This window comes from Mustelus asterias, chromosome 3 (genome assembly GCF_964213995.1).
Source record: "Mustelus asterias chromosome 3, sMusAst1.hap1.1, whole genome shotgun sequence".
NCBI lineage: Eukaryota > Metazoa > Chordata > Chondrichthyes > Carcharhiniformes > Triakidae > Mustelus > Mustelus asterias.
This window is the reverse complement of record NC_135803.1, coordinates 72082736-72106484: the sequence shown is the minus strand read 5'-3', so window position 1 is coordinate 72106484 and position 23749 is coordinate 72082736. Positions and strand designations below refer to the sequence as shown.

At 46.3% G+C, this 23749-nt stretch overlaps 1 protein-coding gene across 1 annotated transcript in view; it reads left to right on the top strand.

The window, feature by feature from the left end:
- Nucleotides 1-23749, top strand: part of kif1aa (kinesin family member 1Aa) — a 253452-nt gene that overhangs the window by 188730 nt on the left and 40973 nt on the right. The window contains exons 25-27 of the mRNA XM_078202933.1: nt 7397-7575; nt 12124-12261; nt 21942-21968. Coding sequence (XP_078059059.1) covers nt 7397-7575; nt 12124-12261; nt 21942-21968 — 344 coding nt within the window. The remainder of the gene's footprint in view (nt 1-7396; nt 7576-12123; nt 12262-21941; nt 21969-23749) is intronic.

The window sequence follows — 23749 nt, the reverse complement described above, 5'->3', positions numbered from 1 at the left end:
AGGGGGCCTATATAGACTGCACCCACATCGCCCTCAAGGCCCTGGTGAAGAATCCAGGAAGATTCATGAACAGAAAGGGCTTCCACTCAATAAATGTGCAATTGGTGTGTGACCATCAGCTGAACATCATGCATGTTTGCGCCAGACACCCCGGCAGCGTGCATGACAGTTTCATATCGAGGAGTTCTGATGTCCTGGAGGTCTTTGAGGAGGAGCCCAGGGGGACACGGGGAACCTGCTTCGGACATGGCTGACGCTGCCTGTGCGGAGGCCTGAGAGTGATGCAGAGACCTGATGTAATGAGGCCCACGTAATCTTTCATGAGCTCTGGGGATGCCATGGCAGATGCTGTGCGTTGCTTCCAATGCATGCCACCTGCTGTAGCCAGTGAATTATTTGAACATGTTAATTTTCTCAGTAGCAGTGCATTGAGGGGTCTCCCCCACTGACATCAATGTGCAGGGTCCCTCCGGCGACCATTGGGGTAAGTACATTCCTGTTAGAGGCTAATTAGAGACACGTTAGTCAGTGTGGGGTGATATAACAATTTATTGTTGCCAATAATAGTGCTTTCAAAAAATGTGATGATATAAAAACATGTGAACGTGAAACTTTACAGAGGTGGAAGTGGCCAGTTGCCTACTGTGCCCCGTGGCTTGTGATGCCCTTGGCGATCGTTCTCTGGAGGATCTGGACCTTGAGGGCCCTGGCCAGCTTCCAGGTGTCAGGGACATATTTCATCCTGCTGCCCCTGAGATGCCCGGTGTCAGGAAGGGGGGAGTCAGAAGGTATAGCCACAGCCGCAGTCTCCTGGGTGGAAGGCCCCGACATGGGCTCGGGTCCTTCCTCCTCCCTCGGGGTTCCTGTGGGCCCCTGGGTCACTCCATGGGGCAACAGTGCTTCTGCAGTGAGCTCTAGGAGCTCCGGCGTTACCTGGCCCTGCCAGTCCTGGAGGACCACCTGCATCCTACCCACGGTGACCGAGCCCTCTGCAATGGCCACCTGAGTCGGAGGCCACCAATGGCAGCAGTAAGTGCCCTCTGAAACTGGGCCATGCTCTGCAGCCCCTCAGCCATGACCCTCTGTGACTGGGCCACGTTCTGAAGGGCTGCTACCATAGTCCGCTGTGTCTTGGTGCTATCCTGCTGGGTCTCCTGCAGGCTCTCAAGCCTCTCAGCCATGGGCACCAGAATCTCGAGAAGTCTGTTGAGGCCCCCAGTTGTGACCTGCTGTGACTCAGCTGTGGCTCTCTGGGATTTCGCCATGGCCTGCCGTGACTCAGCCTTTGCTTGGAACCTGCCACTCATGGTGAGGATCCCCTGCCCCAGGCTTTCCACTGCAGACGCCACCCTTGCAGTGTTGGCCTGGGAAGCATGCAAGACAGGCAATAGCTGGTCTGCCTGAAAGCTTTGGGACTCCTCCCAACAGCCTCACAGTTGGTCCAGTGTGGCCGTCAGCCCCTCCTGCATTCCCTCGCTCTGTTGCTGCATCTCCAGCAGCTGAGGGAGAAGTGATCTCAGAGGCCCAGCATGTAGCCTGGGGTCAGCTGAGTCCTCACCTCTGGCAGGCCCCTGCATGCCAGAGGCCTCGGACGTTCCCTCCGCCACCCGATGTACATCAGCAGATGTGTCCTGTGCACCAGAGAGTGACCCAGATACCTCGCCACTCACTTGACCCACTGATGCGAGAGTCTCTGGGATGGTGGGTTGCGAGGTGAAAGCTGACACAAAACTGGTGCCAGCCCTGGTGGTCCGTCCATCTACTTCCTCCGAGGAGTTTCCGAGCTGTCGGGGGCAGGATGGGTGGGAGCAGCAGTGGGGCTGCAATGCCTCATGGCCAGGCGTGTCGGGGTCCCTTCCTGCAACACAGGACACAAGGTTAAGTGCAAGGAAGGGAGAGGAATCTGGGCTGCATGCAACTTATTTCAGATTTCTCCAACAAGTGGAGGATTGACAGATGCTCAGTTCTATGCTGCAGCCCGACCATGCTGTCACTAATGGTCCACATGCTGTCCTCTCCTGCAAGCTCCAGTGCCAGTTCCTCAAAGAGGGTGAGGACCCAAATCTCAGCCACACCACCCCCTGTCTTCGCCCTCTCCTGGCGATTATGGGCATTCTTCTTCTGTGGGGACTGAAGGAGCCATGTAAAATCTGATGGCACAAGGGGGTGGCCCTCAGAGGGCAAAGGTTGTGATACTCTTGGGTGGGAGAAGGGAGGCGCTTTGGGGTCAGGGGCTGAAAGTGTGCTGGGGATGGGGGGGATCTGGGGGTCATTTAGGAGGAAGATGCTGGATGAGGTAAAACGCTCACCCTTGCTGCCCAGATGAGGTCATTCAGTTTTTTGCGGCACTGCTTCCTGGTTCTCCTGGCCAGTGCCCTGGCACGAACGCATGCTCCCACACTGCGTTTTTCTATCCCTTCCCCAAGGATGGCGCCCTGGGGGAATAGAGTGTCCCGCCTTGCTTCCACCGCCTCCAGCAACCTGGCCAGATCTGCATCCAAAAAACGGGGAGCTGTCTTCTTGGAGGCCATTTTTTCCTGCACTACCTGCCTGTCTGTCCATCCTTGGGGTTTTTATGGAGCTCTCCCTTGTTTGGGCAGATCAGCTGCAGGCAGTTTGGATGAGTCACGTGCCCGTTAGAGCATTCCAGCGAGTTTAATGCAATTTGTCTTGTTACCATGGAGGGGAAGCCAAGTCACCACTTGCAGGTGTGCTGATATGGGGGGGATGGGGGGAGGGGGGGGGGGGGGGGGGGGGCATGGGGGGGAAAATGTACCTCTGTGATGATCTGAGGCTGGCGAGAGAGAGGGTCATGTCAGTCATCCTTCGGGGCCGGGGGGGGGTGATGAGGGGGCCACGTGCAAGGGGGTCTGTGGGGGGGGGCGGGGTGGGGGGGTAGAGAGGTAAGGGGGTCAGCAATGTTGGGAGGGTCTTTGATGTCCGTGGAGGGAGGGGAAGGCTTTATCTGGCCCGGGGTGGTTTTTTTTTTAGAAACCCTACAGTGCAGAAGGAGGCCATTCGGCCCATCGAGTCTGCACCGACCACAATCCCACCCAGGCCCTACCCCCACATATTTTACCCGCTAATCCCTCTAACCTACGCATCTCAGGACTCTGAGGGACAATTTTTAACCTGGCCAATCAACCTAACCCGCACATCTTTGGACTGTGGGAGGAAACCGGAGCACCCGGAGGAAACCCACGCAGACAATGTGCAAACTCCACACAGACAGTGACCCGAGCCGGGAATCGAACCCGGGACCCTGGAGCTGTGAAGCAGCAGTGCTAACCACTGTGCTACCGTGCCGCTGTCAGCAGAGCAGTTTTTCTTTTCCACTTTTCCTGCGCGTGCGCAGTTTATGGCTCCGACCTGAGCTGCTGGCTCTCTGGTGAGTTAAGTCCCGGCCACTGCCTCTGGCAGCTAGAAACAGTTTAGGCCATATTTTCAAAGACTGAGTGCATACGATTGGGCATGAAAACTCGCCCGAAAAACAGATTAGGAACTCTCCCATTTCCAGGCTGGATACTGAGAAAAAAACTCATAAAATTCCACCCAGTCAGTGGGATGAAGCAGAAAATGGGTGGGCAGATGTCAGGTGGACAATAAAATTGAGAACATCGCTGAATTATAGAAGGTTCACTGATAAGTGAAAAGAACAAGTAAGAGAGGTAGTGAAAGAGTATGAGGAGAGATTGGGAGTTAACATAACCGGGATCCAAAAGTCTTATATAGCACATGTAAATTGTAAAAGGAAGAGTGAGACCAATTAGGGACCTAAATGGGGATTGAAGCATAGAGGCAGGAGGCACAGCTGCAGAAGTAAATAAGTTATGTGCATCTGAGTTTACCAAAGTAGATTCTGTCCAAAGTCATAGTGAAAGAGGAGATAGTGGAGGCACTGGATGGGCTAAAGAAGAGGTGTTACAAAGGCTGGCTGTACATAAGATTGATTAGTCACTAAGGCCAGAAGAAATGCATCCGAGGATATTGAGGAAAGTTAGGGTGAAGATTGCAGAGGCACTGGCCATAACCTTCAGGTCCTCCTTAGATAATGGAGTGGTGCAAGAGGATTGAAGAATTACAAATGGTGCACCTTGTTCTGAAAAGGGTCTGAGGATATGCCAGCAATTCTTGGCCAGTCAGTTTAATCTTGATGGTGAGAAAACTCTTAGAAAGAATCTACGATACAAAATCAACAGTCGCTTGAACAAATGTGGATTAATTAAGGAAAGCCAACAAGATTTGTTAAGGACGGTGGCACAGTGGTTAGCACTGCTGCCTCACAGCGCCAGGGACCCGGGTTCAATTCCTAGCTTGGATGACTGTCTGTGTGGAGTTTGCACATCCTCACCATGTCTGTGTGGATTTCTGGTTTCCTCCCACACTCCAAAGATGTGCGGGTTCAGTGGATTGGCCATGTTAAATTGCCCCTTAATGTCAGTGGGACTAGTTAGGGTAAATGTATGGGGATAGGGCCTGGGTGGGATTGTGGTCGGTGCAGATTCGATGGGCTGAATGGCTTCCTTCTGCACTGTAGGATTCCATGATTCTCTGACTAATCATGTTTAATAACTTGCTTGAATTTTTTGATGAGATAAGAGAGGGTTAATCAGAGTGATGTATTGATGTGGTACTTCCAAAAAACATTTGAAAAAGTGCTATTGAAAAGACTTGTGAACAGTGTTAGCTGTGGAATAAAGCAGACAGTGGCAGCATGGATATGAAATTGGCTGAGTGACAGGAAACAGAGTGGTGGTGAAAGGTTGCTGTTCAGACTGGAGTGAGGTATATAGTGGAGTCCCTGGAGTTGGTGTTGGGGCTGCTACTTTTCTTGATCTATATTAATGACCTGGACTTAGATGTGCAGAGCACAGTTTCAAATTTGGCAGCTGATACAAAACTTCAGGTGTGGTGAACTCTGAGGAGGTTAGTTAAAAACTTCAAGAGGACATAGGCTGATGGAATAGGCAGACAAGTGGCAGATTAAATATATCACAGAGACATGTAAAGTCATTCTTATTGGTAGCGAGGTGATATAAAACAAAAGGTACAATTCTAAAGAGGGTGCAGAAAAAGAGAGACATATATGTATGTGTGTGCACAAATCATTGAAGGTGGCAGGGCAGGTTGAGAAAGTAGTTAAGAAGGCATGTGGGATCCTGGACATTATAAATAGAGCCATCAGGCCCTATTTTATCATTTTGATTCTAAGTGCTGGGCGGACTTGAAACTGGGAGTGTTTCAGATCCAACTTTCAGACCCGTTCTGAGGTGCCCCCATACACACTCTGCCTGTAAAAATATCAGCGATTCCGAATCGCGCTACAGAAACCTGTGGGCGGGGCTTAACGTACCCGAAACCCTGCAGTTGCGATCAGCATCTCCAACTGCGCATGTGTAGAAAAAAGAATGATAGAATACCATTTCCCTGCCACATCCCTCCCGGGCCAGATAATGCCACCCCCTGGCCCCCACAGACATTGCCCCACTCCCACAACATTACTGACCCCCTTATCCCCCCGCCACCCAGATCGATCGCTGATCCCATCCCCCCCTTCCTCTCCACCAATCTCAAGCAGAGTGGCAGTGGACCCCCCTTCCCCCACCCCACTGATCTCAGGCAGAGTGGCAGTGACACCCCCCCAAACCCCCACAACCGATCTCAAGCAGAGTGGCAGTGGACCCCCCTTCCCCCACCCCACTGATCTCAGGCAGAGTGGCAGCGGACCTACCTCCCCCCCCCCCCCCACCGATCTCGAGCAGAGAGCCGTTGGACGCTAGGCACCTACCTCCTCACTAACTGGAGTGCCCGAATCGGACTTCTATGGAGCATGTCTGTTTCGTGCCAATTCTGGATGAGTGAACGTGGTGGTAAAGGGGGGAGTGCTGGTAAAGTTGGGCATGCAGCCCATTAAGTCAATTTAAAAGGATGCAAATACATTTAAATGGCCGTCGTGCCTGTTTTGGGCATGGTCCCGATTATGGCCATTTTCGGACCTTGGTAAAGGGGAACCGGTGCAGAGGTGGGCGCAGATCGCGCTACTCGCCTCACGCCCGACTTTACCAAGTTTTTGCGCACAAAAACAGACGCAACACGATGGTAAAATCGGGCCCACAGAGTACAAAAGCAAGGAATTTATGGTAAACCAGTTTAAAATAAGGGTTTGGTCTTAACTGAAGTATAGTGTCCAGTTCTGGAAGCCGCACTTCAGGAAGTATGTGAAGGTATTAGAGAGGGTGTGGAAAATTCATGGAAATGATTCCAGGGCTGAGAAACTTCACTCTCATGGATAAATTGGATGAACTCGGGCTGTGGATGAGAAGATTAAGAAAGGAGATTTGATAGAGGTGGCTAGAATCACAAGGGGTCTGGACAGAGTAGATAGGGAAAACCTGTTCTCGATAATAGAAGGATTGATTAGCAAAAAAGGCAAAGGCAACACGAGGAAAAGCTTTTTCTGCAGAGTAGTTAGGATCTGGAATGTGCTGGCAGATTAAGTTGAGGCTTTCAAAAGAGAATTGGATAATTATCTGGGGTAAAAGAGTTTTCAGAGCAATGGGGAAAAGCTGGAGGAAGGGACTAGACTGGTTGCTGTTGCAGTGATCTGTCATGGATGCTGTAGGCCTAGTGGCCTCTTTCTGTTCCGTTAATCATGTATTCTAAAATTTCATACCTGTTGGTTTTGTTGCAATGGTAACTAAGCAAGTTGGTAAAATTGAGGCAAATTTCACAATGTTTTGATGGGGGGGATGAGCTCAGTCTTTCCAAAATTCAATTGGAGTAAATGTTAACTTGTTCAATATTAACTAGGTCCAGCTATTATAGAGAAAGTTTAAGAATCTGACATTAGCCTTTGGAGGAGAAAACAAGATAGAGCTTAGTGCCCTCAGTATATCTCTCAGATATTCTGACCCCCTCACAGAAGAGTTGCACATGGATAATGAAGACCGATGCAAGAAGGGCTCACTAGAGCCTGCCATGCAAACTGAAGCCATTGTACGGACTGTTGAGAAATTGGAAGAGGGTGGAGTTATCAATTGTGCCAAAGACACCAGAGTGGAGACAGTGAGTCAGTCTCGGCCACACACAGGATGCAATTTGTGATTTTGATTGTTGTGACGCTATTATTTTGGACAGGACAGCAATTAGATTAGATGGGCTCGGTTATAAACATTGATGAGCGAGGTGGGAGCATAATTGTTAGATAAAATGCACTCTCCGACATGTGCGGGGAAGGGAAGGTTTGCATCATTGTTGGTCCTGAGAGAAGGCACCACAGTAAAACTCCCCACCTCCACAACTCAGATACTCCCATTAAACACATGTGCAGCAGATATGTAGGTTCTGGAAAGAACCACAAAAGCTTGTTTCAAAATGTTGCCTTCTATTTAACCAGGTACAGTTCCAATTCGTACTCCTCACAGACACATTATACTCTCCTCTACCTCCTGAGCTCATGCCTCCTGATGCAGTCAAGGACAGAGAGAAGCGGCCATTCCCACGCACCATTGTGGCAGTCGAAGTCCAAGACCAGAAGAATGGAGCGACACACTACTGGACCCTAGAAAAACTCAGGTATGAGGAAGTAAGAGGTGTCAATCAAGAAAGAACCATGTTTGCATCATAAACAGTCCCAGGGTATGTTTAACATGGACTACTGGAATTAAGGACTCTAGGAACTTTAAAACATTTATTAACTATATACAGGGATAGGTAAGCAGGAGGCTCATTCTGGAACCATCTAAGTTCCAGTGACACATGATCTGACATATGAGCTATTAGCTAAATAGCTATTAACCCTTTATACTAGACCTCTAAGTCTTTCAGTGTCCTCCTTAAATATTTATACATCCTTATTTCCTGCACATTACCCCCTTTCCCCTCCGCAATCCCACAGCACCTCTTGTGGCAGTGGCATTAATCTCTATCTGTGTTCTCCGTTCTTTTGGAAGATATATGTTCTGCCAGTGTGCTGATTGGTTGGGGCCTTTCACTTGGTCAAAGGATTTGGGTAAGGGTGGAACATTTTCCATGAAGGACTGCTACTTTTACTTAACTGTCTTGGGACTATGTTGGCACTATTCCTTCTGATTCTCTGGCACAGTTGTTTCCTGTCTACCTTGTATTCAATGGTTTTCACTTTCGTGCCAACGTTGGTTTCATTGGGGGAATCGGTGGGTTTATCACTGCCATCATGAAATATCATCTGAAATGGTCCCTCGGTGTGTTTAACATTGACTACTGGAAACAAGGTCTCTAGGAACTTTCAAACATTCATTACCTATATAAAGCAATGTACAGGGACTGATAAGCATGATGCTCCCTCCAGAACCATGTCTCTCTTGAGTTCTAATGACATGTGATTTGACATCGCTGATGACGTATATTAGCCAATAGCATCATAGCTATTAACACTTTATACTACGGTTGCCTGAAACTTTGGGCTCAGTAGGAATCCTATGCATAGGAACACAAATGAGGTAAGTTATCAGCACAACATCTACCAGATGCTGGACCAGCATAATCTACATATTTGTACATTTAGATAGCAGCATAATTCTGAACCTGAATAATGGTTCTGGTTCATCTACAGTACAGGGAAAATTAAATGAGGCTGCACTTTCTGAGCAGATGGGAGTATGGGTCAAAGGATAGGATCAACACATATTGTTATGTGAAAGATCTGTATTATTATTCACACTCGTAGCTATTAAGGGTCTCCCTATGAAAACTCCTCTTACTCCCCAGGTTTAATTCCCCATCAAGAGCTTACATGAGTTAAGGTTACCTTCTTGACTGTATTCAAAATTCATGATGTGGAGATGCCGGCGTTGGACTGGGGTAAGCACAGTAAGAAGTCTCACAACACCAGGTTAAAGTCCAACAGGTTTATTTGGTAGCAAATACCATAAGCTTTCGGAGCAGAGCTCCTTCGTCAGATGGAGTGGATATCTGTTCTCATGATGTGGAGATGCCGGCGTTGGACTGGGGTAAACACAGTAAGAAGTTTAACAACACCAGGTTAAAGTCCAACAGGTTTATTTGGTAGCAAAAGCCACACAAGCTTTCGAGGCTCTAAGCCCCTTCTTCAGGTGAGTGGGAATTCTGTTCACAAACAGAACTTATAAAGACACAGACTCAATTTACATGAATAATGGTTGGAATGCGAATACTTACAACTAATCCAGTCTTTAAGAAACAAAACAATGGGAGTGGAGAGAGCATCAAGACAGGCTAAAAAGATGTGTATTGTCTCCAGACAAGACAGCCAGTGAAACTCTGCAGGTCCACGCAACTGTGGGAGTTACAAATAGTGTGACATAAACCCAATATCCCGGTTGAGGCCGTCCTTGTGTGTGCGGAACTTGGCTATCAGTTTCTGCTCAGCGACTCTGCGCTGTCGTGTGTCGCGAAGGCCGCCTTGGAGAACGCTTACCCGAATATCAGAGGCCGAATGCCCGTGACCGCTGAAGTGCTCCCCAACAGGAAGTTGTAAGTATTCGCTCTGTGCTGAGCTCCCCAACAGGATTAGTTGTAAGTATTCGCATTCCAACCATTATTCATGTAAATTGAGTCTGTGTCTTTATAAGTTCTGTTTGTGAACAGAATTCCCACTCACCTGAAGAAGGGGCTTAGAGCCTCGAAAGCTTGTGTGGCTTTTGCTACCAAATAAACCTGTTGGACTTTAACCTGGTGTTGTTAAACTTTTTATCTGTTCTCAAACAGGGCACAGACACAGAAATCAAATTACAGAATACTGATTAGAATGCAAATCTCTACAGCCAGCCAGGTCTTAAATGTACAATGTGGGTGGAGGGAGCATTCAACACAGGTTAAAGAGATGTGTATTGTCTCCAGACAGAACAGCTTGTGAAATTCTGCAAGTCCAGGAGGCAAGCTGTGGGGGTTACTGATAATGTGACATAAATCCAACATCCCGGTTTAGGCCGTCCTCATGTGTGCGGAACTTGGCCATCAGTTTCTGCTCAGCGACTCTGTGCTGTCGTGTGTCGTGAAGGCCGCCTTGGAGAACACTTACCTGAAGATCCAAGGCTGAATGCCCGTGACTGCTGAAGTGCTCCCCCACAGGAAGAGAACAGTCTTGCCTGGTGATTGTCGAGCGGTGTTCATTCATCCGTTGTCGTAGCGTCTGCATGGTTTCCCCAATGTACCATGCCTCGGGACATCCTTTCTTGCAGCGTATCAGGTAGACAACGTTGGCCGAGTTGCAAGAGTAGGTACCGTGTACCTGGTAGATGGTGTTCTCACGTGAGATGATGGCATCCGTGTCGATGATCCGGCACGTCTTGCAGAGGTTGCTGTGGCAGGGTTGTGTGGTGTCGTGGTCACTGTTCTCCTGAAGGCTGGGTAGTTTGCTGCGGACAATGGTCTGTTTGAGGTTGCGTGGTTGTTTGAAGGCAAGAAGTGGGGGTGTGGGGATGGCCTTGGCGAGATGTTCGTCTTCATCAATGACATGTTGAAGGCTCCGGAGGAGATGCCTTCGTCGTCCAGTACTTCCCCGGAGCGGAGGAGCTGCAAGAAAGGATGTCCCGAGGCATGGTACATTGGGGAAACCATGCAGACGCTACGACAACGGATGAATGAACACCGCTCGACAATAACCAGGCAAGACTGTTCTCTTCCTTTGGGGGAGCACTTCAGCAGTCACGGGCATTCAGCCTTGGATCTTCAGGTAAGCGTTCTCCAAGGCGGCCTTCACGACACACGACAGCGCAGAGTCGCTGAGCAGAAACTGATAGCCAAGTTCCGCACACATGAGGACGGCCTAAACCGGGATGTTGGATTTATGTCACATTATCAGTAACCCCCACAGCTTGCCTCCTGGACTTGCAGAATTTCACAAGCTGTTCTGTCTGGAGACAATACACATCTCTTTAACCTGTGTTGAATGCTCCCTCCACCCACATTGTACATTTAAGACCTGGCTGGCTGTAGAGATTTGCATTCTAATCAGTATTCTGTAATTTGATTTCTGTGTCTGCCCTGTTTGAGAACAGATATCCACTCCATCTGACGAAGGAGCTCTGCTCCGAAAGCTTATGGTATTTGCTACCAAATAAACCTGTTGGACTTTAACCTGGTGTTGTGAGACTTCTTACTGTTCAAAATTCATCACAGAGCTCTGTTTAAAAAACAGCCACTTGTAGATAGGTTAGTTTCAATTTAAATAAAAGATCTGTGTCGGAAAGAAGGAGACCTTTGAGTCCCCTTGAGCCTGTTGCACCCTTCTTTATATCACGGCTGACCTTTGTCTCCACTCCAGACAGATTGACCATCTACAGGCCCGAGCTCTGAGCAGGTTCCAGGTACAAATCTCACCAGCAGCTTCTTGGGAATGGGTGCCTCTTGGATGAAGTCAACATAAATCGAGGCTCTTGGATGTTCCCCTGAACCCCATTTTAATGGGTACAATACAGGCTCAGGCCCAAATTTGTCCCTTAGAGCTTTTTACCCCCGTTAACATCTGGGAAATGAGGAATTCCCTCCGTACTAGGCAGAGCAAGATCAGCACCCTTAATATTTGGGTGATGCAACCCTGAACTTTAGTGGCATCTCCTCTTTAAGCAGCTGTGTATCCCACACAATCCACTGGCCTACTTCATTGCATCCACAAATTTACTTTTACTTTATCTGCATTAAAATTTAATTGACTATTTTGACCTCTCTAATGTGATCAATTTCCTTTCAACTTGTCAGGTGTCCGCATAACATTCGATACTGCTCACATATTCTGATTCGTGCACAGAGGGAACACTTGCAAAGAAATATTTAATAATTGGAATAAGTTAAATCTTGTGATACAGCTGTCCATGCCAAATAGTGTTCATGCATCAACTGTTTGCTTTGTTGTCGCCACATTTTGCCCAACATTCAAATCCACCCACCAATTCCTCTTTACTCAAAGGTTGATTCAAAGGAACTAGGAGCAATGTTAAAGTCACTGTCAGCTCACACCCCCATGGCCAGTGTGAGCAGCGAGAGGTGTAAATTCTGTAAAGCTGTGTGTGCCACTGCCGCCTGAACAGTGCCTTGCCTGCTGGTACCCGGCACCTATGAGGATATTGTTGTGATTGCTGCGTGTTGGATTCCTTCCTCTTGCAGGCAGAGACTGGACCTGATGCGGGAGATGTATGATCGTGCTGCTGAAGTGCCTTCCAGTGTGGTTGATGACTGTGACAACGTTATGACTGGTGGGGATCCATTTTATGATCGCTTCCCATGGTTCCGGTTGGTTGGAAGGTAAGAGTGCATTAACTTTCTTTTCTGGAATTGCTGATCTTAAATCTAATCATTGTAATGCTCTGTGGAAATGTGCAGTGATGCCAATCAGAAATTCTGATTCATCTAAAATTGAAAAGATCCAGAATGTTCCAATTTTAATGCTGATTGATTTGAATTAAAATTCGTATTCCCCATTTCTTTCAAGAAACAAGTAAGTGACCAGAAGGAGTTCAATCTCATTATGTAATGATTTGCACAGCACCTTAGTTCAGCTTCTGCCAACAGTTAATGCTTCACACTAATGCAATTTGAATCTGGATTTTATGTCTCACTTGCCCTGATGTGAATGCACACTGCTCATTTCTAGCATTGTCTCCATGGGAATAGCAAAAGGAGGGTAAGAGAGTGGCGACTGTCCACTCTAGACTCTGACTGCTGCTTTTCTCTTGGAGTCTTGACTTGATTTTCACTGGAATGGTGCTGAGGCTTTCTCTACAGTCCAGCCTGCAGTAAGGGTCTTCAGCTTAGGATAGAGGTGCTTGGCTAATCCAAGTGTAGCTAGCCACCAATCCAATTAAGATGGCACCAAACACAACTGAGCAGCAGGATGTGTCACCAACAATTCCCATTTCCTCACCAACACTGGCTACAAAGGTGTGTAGCCAGGAAGACACACAGATATATCACACCTTCTCCGGGATTGGATGGTATTCAAGGTGAGAGCACCATTTATTGCCCATCGTTATCCTGAGAAGTCAATGCGAATTTTCGCTTTGAATCACCGCAGCCCTTGTGATGCCGCAGTCCCTTGCAATGGTATTAGTTAGGGGATTCTAGGATATTGAGCCAATGACAATGGAGGAACGGTTGTTTGTTTAATTTATACTGAGGTTTAGCCAGTAAATGTGATGCTCAACCATATTCCTTTGATCCTTTTATAACCTTCGGTTTTCCTTTATTCGTTGCTGTTTCTCAATTTATCTGTCACATATTAGCGACACTAGTTTCTTCACCCTGCTGACCTGCTCTCGCCACGGAGAGGGCTGTCGAGTCACTCCACCTCTCGAGGCAGCAGATTTGTTTCCCTCCAAGACCAGGACAGCTAATAAGATTGATACCAACATTAATGTGCAGCAAGTGATGGATATCACACAGTCTTACAGGCTCACAAACCTCTGCCTAGACCTGAGGGACAGGAAATCAGTAGCTTTACATCTCACTGAATAATATTTATTACAAAAACATGAGTTTGTTCCTTTTCTATCATTTGAAGTAAATGTTAACCAGTTTTTATTTGTACTTTTAAACTTGAGCACGCAATCTAGGCTGACAGTCCAGTGCAGTACTGAGAGCATGCTGCACTGTTTGACATACCAATTTACAGATATGATGTTAAACCAAGCCCCCACTTGCTATCTAAGGTAGATGTAAAAGATCCCACAGCAGTATTCAAAGAAAAGCAAGGGAGTTCTCCTAGTATTTAACCTTTAACCAGCATCAACAAAATAGATAAATGGGTCATTCAACTCACTCCTGTTTAGGTTACAGATGATCATTTATTTTTTGAAATGCACTGTGTATAAATAGAAATCTTTCTACCTTTCTTCCCTTCTCCTTCGCCCCTTCCCTCCCTCCCTCCCTCCTTCCTTCTCCCCCTCCCTCCCTCCTTCCTTCTCCCCCTCCCTCCCCTCCTTCCCTCCAAACCTTCTCCAACTCTTTTTCCATTTTCACTCACATACTTTCTCTTGGTACTTCACTATCTCCAATTTTTCACACTCACTCTGACAACCATCCATTCCTTTGTCCTCCCCCATTCCTGCCATCTTGTTTCACAGATGCTCTAATTGCATATTTTACAACCGTAAAAACCTAGATCACGTTGCAAGGTGACAACCAAATCTTTCAACACAGTGCTCATTCTCCTTCTTGAGTTCTCTGCCAAAGGCAGGTTGGACCCACAGTGCCGCACTCTCCACCATGGTGGGGGCAAGAAGGCAGAATGGGGATCGAACTCTGCGCTGTTGACACCATGCTAACCCACACTGGCTGTCCAAACAGCTAAGCCAACTGACTCCCTCCCCACCAGGAGTCTGAGTTGCCATGCATGCTGTAGCAGGGAGCTATGGATAGTGATGGTAGAGGCTCCCATTTCTTTCCATCACATGGCTGACCAGGAATCTTTCCTATTGGCACCTGTTGGAAGGATTCACAAATTGATACTCAACCTGTTCAGCCATGTTATAAACACACCTTCCTTAACCATCAAGTCCTAGAGAGGGTCTTGATCCTGGAGTTTCTGGTTCAGAGGTAGGGACTCTACCCACTGTGCCACAAGACCACCAGTGTTCATTAAAAAATGGTAATATGTCGCGGAGGAATTTCTGTGCTGAGCAAGCCAGAGCTGAATCAACTCCTTACAGAGCGTACGTCCCTACCTCAAATCAGGTATATTTTGCCCAGTGTGGTGGACAAGCACAAGAGAAACCTGGGGTTGTGTCCTGCTCTGGGAGGAACCTGAGACCTTTGGGGCCTGGCATGAGTATTCATGGGCCTGTGCCGGTTCCAGTCATTTTCTCATGCATCTCTGGCCAGATGATTCCTTGCTAATACAGTGACAGATGCAGAGCTGCAGCCCAAGCTCTGCTCCAGCCAGAAACTGTTGCAACACATATAGCTGAGAGAAGCAAGGGATTCTTTGTCTCATTTGGAGACAGCAAAATCTAATGCTCAGTCAGCAAGAGGACTGCAGTGGGGTCCAGTCCCGAAGCTGGTGCAGGGAAGGAGCTCTGTGGATTGAGGTCCAAAAACAAAGCAGGAGGGTGTGCGCTGGGGATTAAGATCCTAAATTGTTTCAGGGAAAGAGTGGCCCAAAAATGAAGGGAGTGTCTTGGGATTGGGTCCAAATGTGGAGCCAGGAGGGAGCTCCCTGATGATCGAGATTCTAAAGGGAGGGGATGTACTGAGAAGAAGCAGGGAGGGGGTTGGTGATGATTGGGATTGTGATCCAGAGTAGGAAGGGAGTGTGTTGGGGATTGAGGCCCATGACTGGATTAATTGAATCCAGAGGCTGACCATTGCAGAGAGGCTGGACTGTAAGAGAGAGTATCAGTCTAAGGGATGTCACAATATCACATCTGTGAGGAACATTTCTTTGGTTATGTCTTTGGTTTTGAGAGCTGTGGAAAATGTTACTCAAAAAAGCTCCATGGTGTATTAAACCTGACACATGTAGAACACCAGTAAATTCTGGTATTTCAACACCACTAGCAAAGCAAGGCAAATCATTTAATAATATTGCACAAAATCAGTGGGCCACTAGGCAACTGGTCAGGGAATTCATTGAGTCAGTCTGTGACCATGATGCAACCAGTGGGTCACTGAAAGGAATCAAGGCTGATCTGCTACCTCTACATACCCGCTCTAATACCTCAGTAACGAAAATCTATCAATATCAGCATTAGCATTTACAATTGATCTGGCATCAATTGCTGTTGGCGGAAGAGAGTTCCAAACTCCTGGTCACCTTTTGTGTGTGGAAAGCAATTATATTAGGATGAAGAAGATGATCAGGAGCAATAAATACTGATAGCAGTGATATTGTGAATGAAAATAAGGAAATGGGGGACATGTTGAATAATTACTTTGCCTCCGTATTTACAGTGCCGGAAGGGGTCAAGGATTTAGCTGTAATTTTTAGACTATGCCCCCAGTCACAAATTCCCCAAACAGGGGAAATAGTTTCTGTCTATCTCCTTCATCTGTTCCCCTTTATTTGTTGAAGACTTTGGTCAAATCACCCCTTCACCTTCTAAATTCTTGGGAATACAACCCCATTTTACGTGATCGCACCATACAATCTAACCCTTTGGTGTCCGGGTATGATTCTGGTAAACCTACCTTATACTCCCTCCAAGGCCAGAATATTTCCTAAGGTGTGGTACCAATACTGCTCACAGAGCCCTAACTGTAGTCTAACCAAGACTCTGTATAGCTGCAGCTTTAACCTCCACCCCTTGTACTGTAGTCCTCTAGATTTAAAGGCCAGCGTCCTATTCGCATTACTGATTATTTTCTGAACATGTTTTTATCCTTTCAATGATCCAACTTTGGATCTCTCTTAGATCTAGCTTTTCACACATTTGGAATGTACCTTGTTCTATTTAGTTTCTTACGTGGGTGATCTCACATTTCCCTCCATTGAAATCCATTTGCCACAGTTTTGCCCATTCACTTAATATATAAACATGGCTTTGTGATTTTGTAATTTTTAATGTTATTCTTCTATCCACAATCCATAGTGGCACAGTGGTTAGCACTGCTGCCTCACAGCGTCAGGGATGCAGGTTCGATTCCATCATTGGGTGACTGTCTGTGTGGAGTTTACATGTTCTCTCCGTGTCTGTGTGGGTTTCCTCCGGGTGTTCCGGTTTCCTCCCACAGTCCAAAGATGTGCAGGTTAGGTGTATTGGTCATGGTAAATTGCCTCTTAGCATCCAAAAATGTGTAGGTTCAGGGGATTAGCAGGGTAAATGCGTGGGATTATGGGGATAGGGCGGGTGTGGGACTGGGTAAAATGCTCCGTCGGAGAGTTGGTGCAGACTCGATGGGCTGAATCGATTCCTTCTGCATTGATTCTATGATGCTTATAAGATGACGATGCTTTGTGCTAAGATGCTAAGATATAAGGGGGTGAATTTTACCGTCCCACCCGCCACAGGAATTGGAGCGGGCAAGGGCTGGACCATAGAAAGGTCTATTGACCTTGGGGGGGATTTTCTGGTTTCGGGGCAAGTGAGGCTGGAAAATCCTGCCAGTCCATGGTGTTTTGGGTCATCTTCAAATTTGGGAAAAATGGTTTTCTAGTCCATCCATATAGGTTTTCTATAAATGAAGTAAGTAGTTGAAACCCAAACATTGATCTCTAAAGGACCACTAGACACAGCCTGTCAATTAGAGTACCTCTGCATTATCCCTCCTCTCAGCCTCCTGTGACTCATATATTCAATCAGTTTCATAACCAGGTCAATAATTTGTCTTCAACCCCACAAGCTTTAACTTTAGCCAATTTATTATAAACATGTGAATTAGCAGGAGTAGGCCACTCAGCCCCTCAATAGATTCATGGCTGGTCTAATTTTAACCTGAACTCCACATTCCTGCCTACCCTGATAACCGTTCAACCCTTCTTCCCTGCCAATCAAGAATTTATGTGCCTCTGCCTTAAAGATATCCAAAGATTCTGCCTCAACCACTTTTTAAGGAAGAGAATTGCAAAGTCTCGCAACCCTCTTAGAGAATTCTTTTCACCTCATCTATTGTCTTAAATGAATGACCACTTGTTTTTCAACAATGGCTCCTAGTTCCATATTCTCCCACAAGAGGAAATATCCTCTCCACGTCCACCCTGTTATGGCCCCTCAGGATGTTATATGTTTCAATTAAATCGCCTCTTACTCTTTCAAACTCCAGCAGATACAAGACTAGACTGTTCAACCTTTCTTCATAAGACATCCTGCCTATTCCAGGTATTAATCTAGTAAGCCTTCTCTGAACTGCTTCCAGTGCACTATGAGAGACTTTATCAAATGCCTTTGAGAAGATTACATGTAAATATAGACATTCCCTGTTCCCTACTTCAGTCACCTCTTCAAAACATTCAATCAGGTTCATCAGGCATAATTTATCTACTCTTTACAAATCCATGCTGTTTCTCTCTGAACAGCGGAACATTTCAAGGCATTCAATCACACTATGCTTAACTATAGACTCCAGTATATATATCTTATTGACCAGCCTTTCTTAAATAATGTGCAATTTTCCAATCTAAAGCAATGAATTCTGAATCAAGAGAACTTTAGAAGATTATAGTTCAGGAATGTTCTTACCTGGTTTCTTTAAAACGCCAGGATGAAAAGGATCTGGTTCTCATTATTTTCTCCTTTACCTGTGTTTTGCCTGTGTGAAGTTTGGTGAGTCCTTGTCCCTGCTTCCATGTTAGTTTCCTTGAGATCTGCAGCATGTTGACCCCCTTCCTCTACTGTAAATACCAACACAAACTAATTCTTCAACATGTCCACTATTTTCTTACTTTCATCAACGATATCACTGCCATCAGTATTCATTGTTCCTGATCACCTACTTTATCCTAATATAATTGCAATCATTTATTGTGTTGATTTAGACAGTCTTTCCCGTTTCCTTTCCAGTTTCCATTTTTGTTGCTACCATTTGGTTAAGTTTTTCTAATTTTTGTATCTTTCCCATTTGCCAGGTTTGATGCCAATTTGTGTATGCTTTTGCTGTCAGCTTTTCGTTGTCACTTATTACTTTTTAAAACATATATGATGACGTGGCTTTTGATTTTAAGCAAGTAAAACTCTTGTCCCTTAAGGGTATAAACTATTCCTGCATCATCATGGGGGCGATTCTCTGACCTCTCTGCACCTGGTGGAGATTGTGCCAATCCTGGAGAATAGCGTGCAGGCCTAAAAATTAGCTTCACGCCTGGTGCCAAACAGTTTGCGATCTTCCGGCCCCTTTCTAATGGTGCAAACCAGATCACACCCAGAAAGGATAGGAGGCCAATTAGAATATTTAAAGTAGTATTTAAATATGCATGACCCTATTAACTCCCAGCGCACGGAATCCTCTGGCCTCTGGCGCGCCGTGAGAATGGCGGGAATGACTACTGGTCTCCACTAGTGGAGACCTGGCGTGATGGTCACATTGGGGGGTTTGGAGACCACTGAAGCCCCTGGGTGGTTGGGGAAATGGCTGGTGCCAGCTTTGTATTGCCAGGGTAACAGGGTGGTACTGGCAAGGGGCGGGGTCTGAAGGGGTCCCTGAAGGGGGCCGGGTCCTTAGGTGAGTCCATAGTGGGGTATTGCTTACTCGGGTGGAGGTTCTGATGCTGGAGAGGGTGGATGAGGGGAGCCCCATGTCATCCTCATGTCTGAATGGTGTGAGGAAGGGTGACCTGACATTTATTGACAGGGGGGGTGAGGTTGCCCCTGTGGACACGAGGGTTGGGTTGGGGGGGGGGGGCGGTGTTGGCCATGTCTGTGGGGGAGTTGCAATGTCCGTGGCAGGAGGACTGGGCCTTCAACTTAACTTTGAGATCTGGGCACCCTTTAAAAATGGCACCCTGATCTCTGAGGAGCTGGTCTTGCCAGCATCAAAAAAAAATTCAAAGTTTGGGAGAATTCTGAGAATCTCCCCAGGCTCTGAAAGAAATTCAGTAAGTGTGGTTGAATTGTCCCAAACGAACCAGCAGGGATCTCACCAGTTTTCCTGTTGGGGGCATCACTTATGGGAGAATTCCACCCATTGTTTCAAACAGCTGCCTCGAACACAAAAAATTCACATATAAAAGTAAAATTCCCGTCTCTGCCTTTGTTACATCCTTATCAAATCTCTACATTTATGCAATCTACCACTTCTCAGCTGCTTCCTCTTTGGAAGTGGGCATCTAATGCTCACTTAAGGGCCTCATCCCACTACTGCTGGTGTTCAACCAACGGGAGATGGGGCAGTTGCCACACGGGGAGCCTGAACGGCAAAACAATGTTGTGTTATTTTATGGGCTCCTGGTGAGGTGTGGAGCAAGGGGGTGGGGGCTTAGGGGGATGGTTTGATGGTGGTGGGGGACGTTCATTGTCAGGCACTCAGTGCACGATTGAGGGACTTAGGCTGGCATTGGGAAGAGATGCCCATTGAGGGCCTTCTCCTCCAGTGACCCCTGTTCCAACGAGCCAGTGATGTCCCCATGATCTCCATCTTCACTTTCTTGTTACCTGGGCCCCTCACTGATCCTGACCTCTGGTGGGTGTATTACCAGCACCTACCACTGCTCCCCCATCAATGAGGAACTGAAGACCTCTGATTGGCTGGTAGCTCTTAAAGGGTAGAACTTCTGCACTCAGGTTGCTTGATCCTGGGAAAGGCCAGCCACTGAAGTGCCAGACTCGCACTTAATATGGCAGGCCTTCCCCAAAGATATTGATGTGGGGCTCTCACCAGCTCTCCCAAGGTGACCAAGACCAATGTCACCTGGATTAAATTCCCATGGATATCCCATGTGATATCCTCAAGGCTGAATTTGTGCCTGCAATTAATTCAATTAGTTCCCGTACTCAATGCATTTTTATAAAGAACAATTACTTGGGCAACACACCCGAATCTGTTCTTCAGCTTCAATGTTTTTCTCATATGTTTCACCAGCCTGTTCAATCATTGGGTCAGTGTGAGTCCATACAGTCCAATCATTGGGTCATCATGAGTCCAGTCTGTCCAGTCATTGGGTCAGTGTGAGTCCATTCAGTCCAATCATTGGGTCAATGTGAGTCCATTCAGTCCAATCATTGGGTCAATGTGAGTCCATTCAGTCCTATCATTGGGTCAATGTGAGTCCAGTCAGTCCAATCATTGGGTCAGTGTGAGTCCGGTCAGTCCAATCATTGGGTCAGTGTGAGTCCAGTCAGTTGAATCACTCAGTCATCATAAGTCCAACCTGTCCAATCATTGCAGCAATATGGCTTCCATTAGTGAAATGCAGGGAATATCCACATATGTTTACCTGTTGTATGTTGTGTCTCTGTCATTGACAAGTTTTTCAAGCCCTCTACCACAAATTCTTTGCTGCATCTACTTGGGAGGAGCTGGTAGATTTCCAGTGCCTTGCCCTCAGAACTGCCATTTGAAGCATTGACCCAATGATTGGACTCACATTGACCCAATGATTGAACTGACTGGACTCATGCTGTGAAGCAGCTGACCGCTAAATAAAGTTCAAAAAGTGTTACAAAGTATTTGCACCAAAGAAACTGGCCAATAAATCCATGCTCCAAATGACCCTCCTCCCACTCTTCCTTATCTAACCCCAGCAATGAATTCTTCTGTTGCTTTCTCATTCCATTGTTTATGTAACTTCCCCCTACGTAGAGTCTATTCCCCACACCATCTTCTTGTGTTCTCTATCTTAACAATCTTCCAGGTAAAGAGGTTTCTCCTGAATTCCTTCGTGGATTTATTACTCAGTATCTTATCCCTTAGCCATAAGTGGAAACATCTTCTGTACTTCTACGTTAAAAAAAATCATTAACTTAAGGGCCTCTATCAAGTCACCCCTCTTTCCAATTTGATGAATCATTTTTAACCCCTGTTCTCTGATTTGTTTGTTGGGGAATATTATCTAACAGAGTGGTTAGTGGCATCTCAGCACAGCTGTGTACTTGTTGAGCAAGGTGTTATGCCTTCCAGTCTCTGCTTGAAATCCTCTCGATAGGCATATTGGATAGTCCTTTACAGAGGCTTTTCCATAGCAGGCAGATGTCTCAACCTGCTGGAGATGTGCCCCCATTGGAGGGGAGTGGCAAATTCCAGCTTTTAGGCGTCTGTCCTCACTGTGGGGCATATAGTCAATGCAGAAGTAATGTGCTCTACTGTGTGATGAACAGAGTCTTTGACCAGCACTGTGTCGTGTACCAGTACTTAGCCCTGTAAATTTAGGAGTACAAAGAGGATTACATTGAAGCCATTCGTCATTGGTCCCAAGTCAGTTTGCAGGCAGCCAAAGAGATCCTTAAATAATCCCATTAGCTCACACGATAAATTTTACAACACAGAAGATGACCATTGATCCAGCTGTTCATGGTGCAGTAGACCCATGTTCCTCATCCTGGTCACCACCCTTGCTCCAGACTGTATACTGACCATTCCCCATTGTTATATTCCAGAAAGCCAATTGGTGAAGGGTAGAATTAGACCCAATTTTTACACTATTTAAGCATTTATTTACAGAGTTGCATATTACAAATAAGTACTGTCTAACTCAACCATCACAGTTTCCATCTGTATCTATAGAGGTGTGAATTAATCTGTCTCTATCCATAGAGCTGTGAATCGACCCCCATTTAATGCCCACTATTGAACACAATCCAACACAATTAACAGATTCCCTTCTTACTTTAAATAAATAGTTTATATGCACAACCAAAATCTCAGAAGAACTTAAATCAAGATAACTTATATTCTGTACAAAGCTGTACATTGTATGACATCTCTTTAGGACTCTAAACAATTTCTTCATACAAGCTTTTCTTTTTTGTTAAAAACAAAATCAGTTGATGAATTGCATCCACCCACTTTGCTTTCTCTCCAGTATTTATGAGCAGTCAGAAAGGTCAATCTGTAACCCTGTTGGAGATCCAGCAAGGTCTCCTCCAAGAACCAAATGCCATTAAAACCTGTAACCTGTCCAAATCTTAGCTTGAATGAGCTAAATGCTAGTATTGAGGGGAGGTGGTGATGTAGTGGTATTATCACTGGACGAGTAATTCAGAGACTCTGGGAACCAATAAAAAAAACTGGATTAAAAGATCTAATGGAGACCATGAAACCGTTATCGTAAAAACCCACCTTGTTCACTAATGTCCTTTATGTAGCGAAATCTGTTGTCCTTATCTGGTCTGGCCTACAACCTAACAGCTCTCTGAAATGGCCTAGCAAGCCACTCAGTGTTCAAGGGCAATGAGGAATGACCAACAAATGCTGGCGCTGACCAGCAACGCCCCCATCCCATGAAAGAATATGTCAATCTTTAATATAATCTGTTCAGTATCTTTCCATGCAATGACCATCTGTTTCAAAGTCCAATCATGCATCATATGCATCTTATACATTCGTCCAAGAATTCATTATTATCAATCTTCAGCACTATCCAACGGATGACCGTGTAGCTCCATTCCCCATAGAACATAGAACATAGAACATTACAGCGCAGAACAGGCCCTTCGGCCCACGATGTTGCACCGACCAGTTAAAAAAAAAACTGTGACCCTCCAACCTAAACCAATTTCTTTTCGTCCATGAACCTATGGTTCCCTGGCTGCAGGACAGGCAAGCCACACAAAACGGCATAGACGTCGGCAGGAACCAAACATCCTGCCAGCGTTTATGGCATGTCGCCTCTGCTGCTGGCAAACATGCAGCAGGAGAGGCCAGAAAATCCCACCCAATACCTTTAATTTTACTTTGTGTAGGAATCAAAATCACCCAGGCCTTTCTCTGCTTGTTATTTGGTTGGGACGTAACCCCTGTACACATGTCCACTTCATTCTTCCACTGGTCATATGGTTCAGAACTCTGAGAACATCAGAGGGTTATCATACCCTGACAATTTATATTTGCTTTCTGACATTTCCCACAATGGTTTCTAGGATTGTCTGAAAAGTGTTCTTTATTTCTGACCTTCACCTTTCACCCTACACATGGTCAGTGCAGGCTTGGAGGGCTGAAGGGCCTGATCCTGTGCTGTAATTTTCTTTGTTCTTTGGGCAACCACCATCTGCTACCATGTTATAATCAGAAAGCCATTTGATGCAGCGTAGAACTGGAGCCAATCTTTACACACTTTTAGAACCATTTATTTATAAGAGGTGTTTCAGTCTGTGCTTATATATAAAGACACTAGTGAATCCCCAGTTCATGCTCACCACCTGCATACAGT